General features: G+C 38.8%; 1 protein-coding gene across 1 annotated transcript; it reads left to right on the top strand.

Moving 5' to 3' along the window:
- On the top strand, positions 1 to 2,100 carry LOC128737615 (augmin complex subunit dgt5). Its single transcript, XM_053832290.1, has 4 exons — positions 1 to 103; positions 157 to 295; positions 362 to 506; positions 570 to 2,100. The coding sequence occupies exons 1-4, from the start codon at positions 9 to 11 to the stop codon at positions 2,093 to 2,095; spliced, it is 1,905 nt and encodes a 634-aa protein (XP_053688265.1). The 5' UTR covers positions 1 to 8; the 3' UTR covers positions 2,096 to 2,100.
- The last annotated feature ends 802 nt before the right edge of the window (positions 2,101 to 2,902 follow it).

Raw genomic sequence — 2,902 nt, 5'->3', positions numbered from 1 at the left:
TTTCTGAAATGTCTGCAGTAGACGAAATAACACGGTTTAAACTATGGGCTACAAAACTTGGTTGTCCCTTGGAAAAAATTCCACCGGATGAAACCCTCCGAAAGTAGGTATTCGTTTTGCGTAACTTATTCTGATTTATCGAAAATCGTTTTTTAGGTATATCCGCGGAAAGCAAAGTATTGTATTCGAACATATCACTAGAGAAATTCGTCCCCGGCAAGAAATTGCTTCCATGCGAAATAACATTTTGGTAGCCAAGTTACATCAGTATCAGAAACTGGGCAATGTTGTGGCTGTAAGACTTCTGTGAAACCTGTGCTCTGTCTCATATAATTCAATTCGGGTGTTTAACTTATTTCAGAAATCCAAATTAAACCAAATGCCTGAGGAATTGAAGCGATTTGAACAGATAGAAAAGCTGAAGGCTAAATGTAACGAGACAGAATCTCGGATTGCCAACTTTAAGAATGTTCTGAAATCTGTTACAGGAAAAATCAAGCAAAAGAGTAAGATTAGTTTCATGTTTTGAGGTAAAAGTTTGTCTATCTATCAAAGTATTTTAATTTTAGATATTCAAAAAGTAAATCTTACTACAAAACTGTCTGAGACAGACGATAAATTATGCTACCTGAAAGCAGTAAACAGCGCTTTGATAAAGATGTCAAAGAAGGAGGTCGAAATTAAGGAAACTATTGATCACCTGATGCCTGTTAAAATGCACGACAATTCGAAAAACAAGTCTGATGCTGTTAATGCAATTCAACAATGCCTGCAGTATCTGGAAGAGTTTTACATTAAATTTTCTGATCTGAAACAGGAAGGATGTAAGCAGGCTCAACAGGTCCTCTGGAATAACATGAGAACTGCCCTGGCGGGTATTCCCAACTATCACCTTTGGACTGTGCTGATGGAGATGAAGGAAAAACAATTGCTGGAAATAGCTGAAGTGGATCGGCATCAGAATGAGCTAGAAAAGGCAGTAACTTTGTCGGATCACGATATGCTTCAAGTGAATATGGCAAAACTGTGTGGATCACATATAAATCTATTCATTGATCTTGTTTCTATGAAGCATTCCGTTCAATCGCTACGCGAGGAATATTTGGCCAAATATACTCCTTTTTCACAAATGTTGGAAACCAAAATGAATCTGCTAAATACGATGGATGACGAAGCTGATTCAATACTGGAGGATTATATGCTTCAATCTACTACAAAAGACTATAACCAGGGACAATTAGAATTCCTTAGCAAGGAAATCGAACGCAAGCGACAGGAGATAAACATTCAGAGTAAAAAGCTAGACAATCATGAGCAGCTTCTTGCTCAGTTAAGAGATATCTACGGTGAAGTGGACGCTCATTCAGCTCGTATTCAAGAGGAAATTCAGCTACTAAACCAAATCAAGGAAAAAATTACTTACGTTAAGCGTTACAGTCGCTACACAGTCTACAACATGCGACAGAAGACTGGAAATCAAACATTGAATCTCAGCGAACAATCCATGATGAGCGTCACGCGATTGGAAAGCAAACCAATTTCTCCCGGTCTCATCTATTCTCCGGCAGCGGTTCCACCTTTACGAAATGAGCTGGCCCTCCTAACCGGCATACCATTTCACAAATTTAACCGTTCGAAATACACGATTTTCTCTTTGGACACTCACGTCTGCATTTCGATGGCGAGCGGCGAATGCGCACCGCTTTTGACACTGTTGCCGGCGTGCTTCTCATCAGCTGAGCACTCTCTGCAAGCGGTTAAAGCGATTATAAAGCTTGATGACCTGGTTAAAAGCTTTCAGCAGGATATTCGACCAGAGCTGGATACAGTTACTGTGGACGATGACCAATACCGTCAGCTGTGGCAAGCGAATCATGAAAAAATATGTGAATACCTTGACGAGACGGAAGCGCTTCTGGGGAATGCTCAGCAAGTGATTGAAAAAAGTCGCACCTATTACAATTTCGTACTAGCCAATGCATTACGGAAGTACGTCCCACCGGAGAAGCTGTTCAATGGACGAAATTATCGCGAATATGAAAATGAGTACATGATGTACTATCGGATGATTAACGGAACAATGGCAGGAAAATGAATTGGTTTATGAGGTATGTCTTATTTTGTTTGTGTGTATTGGGATAGTGTATAAAAATATTTCAATACTTCGATATACACTTTATAACGTACTGAATATTGCTTATTTGTAAATTTTAATCTAAGAGAATATGGTCGAAATGAAAACAACAAATCTGCCGCGAATAATAAGGTATAATGAAATTAAAATAAAATAACCAGATAAATCGGCTAAATAAAAGTCGCCATGTCAGGTCTGGGTTTTTGAGTTAAAATCGAAAAGGCCGTAAGCCTCCTTGAATCATGATGACATGAAACGAATTGGGTAATGAAGTCCAGTCATGTAATTTACTCTTCATCTATGTACGTCGAGTGCTTTCTAGGCAGCTATCATTCTAGTGCCTAGCAATCTTATTCCGACACATCGGTTTTTCAATCGTAAGACGTCAACAAAATGAAATGAGTTATTTGATCATGAAACCCGCAATAATAATGCAATAAATCTCTCATTGTTACTTGGTCTGTGAGTTATCGCCACACGAGCAGATCATATTCTGTACAGTTCAGGACAAACAGAACAACATAATCTGATGTGAAGTTTGTCATTATCTGTACAAATTGCGATAAAATATTTGTCGCTTACAAGTTGTGATGTAAATTAATCTGAATCTGAAAGCGATTTTTTCCTTCCTTATTAACCACTTTCAGTTCATCGCTGTCAATAGCGATGTTGCATAACATATAGGACAGTCAATGCCCTTGCCACAACCGTTTGCGAAAGAACTCGAGAGCGCCCCCGAAACATGTACGTAACATATCACTTGCTTAA

Source organism: Sabethes cyaneus, chromosome 2, assembly GCF_943734655.1.
Source record: "Sabethes cyaneus chromosome 2, idSabCyanKW18_F2, whole genome shotgun sequence".
In the NCBI taxonomy this organism is placed as follows: Eukaryota; Metazoa; Arthropoda; class Insecta; order Diptera; family Culicidae; genus Sabethes; species Sabethes cyaneus.
This window is presented reverse-complemented; position numbering and strand designations above follow the sequence as displayed.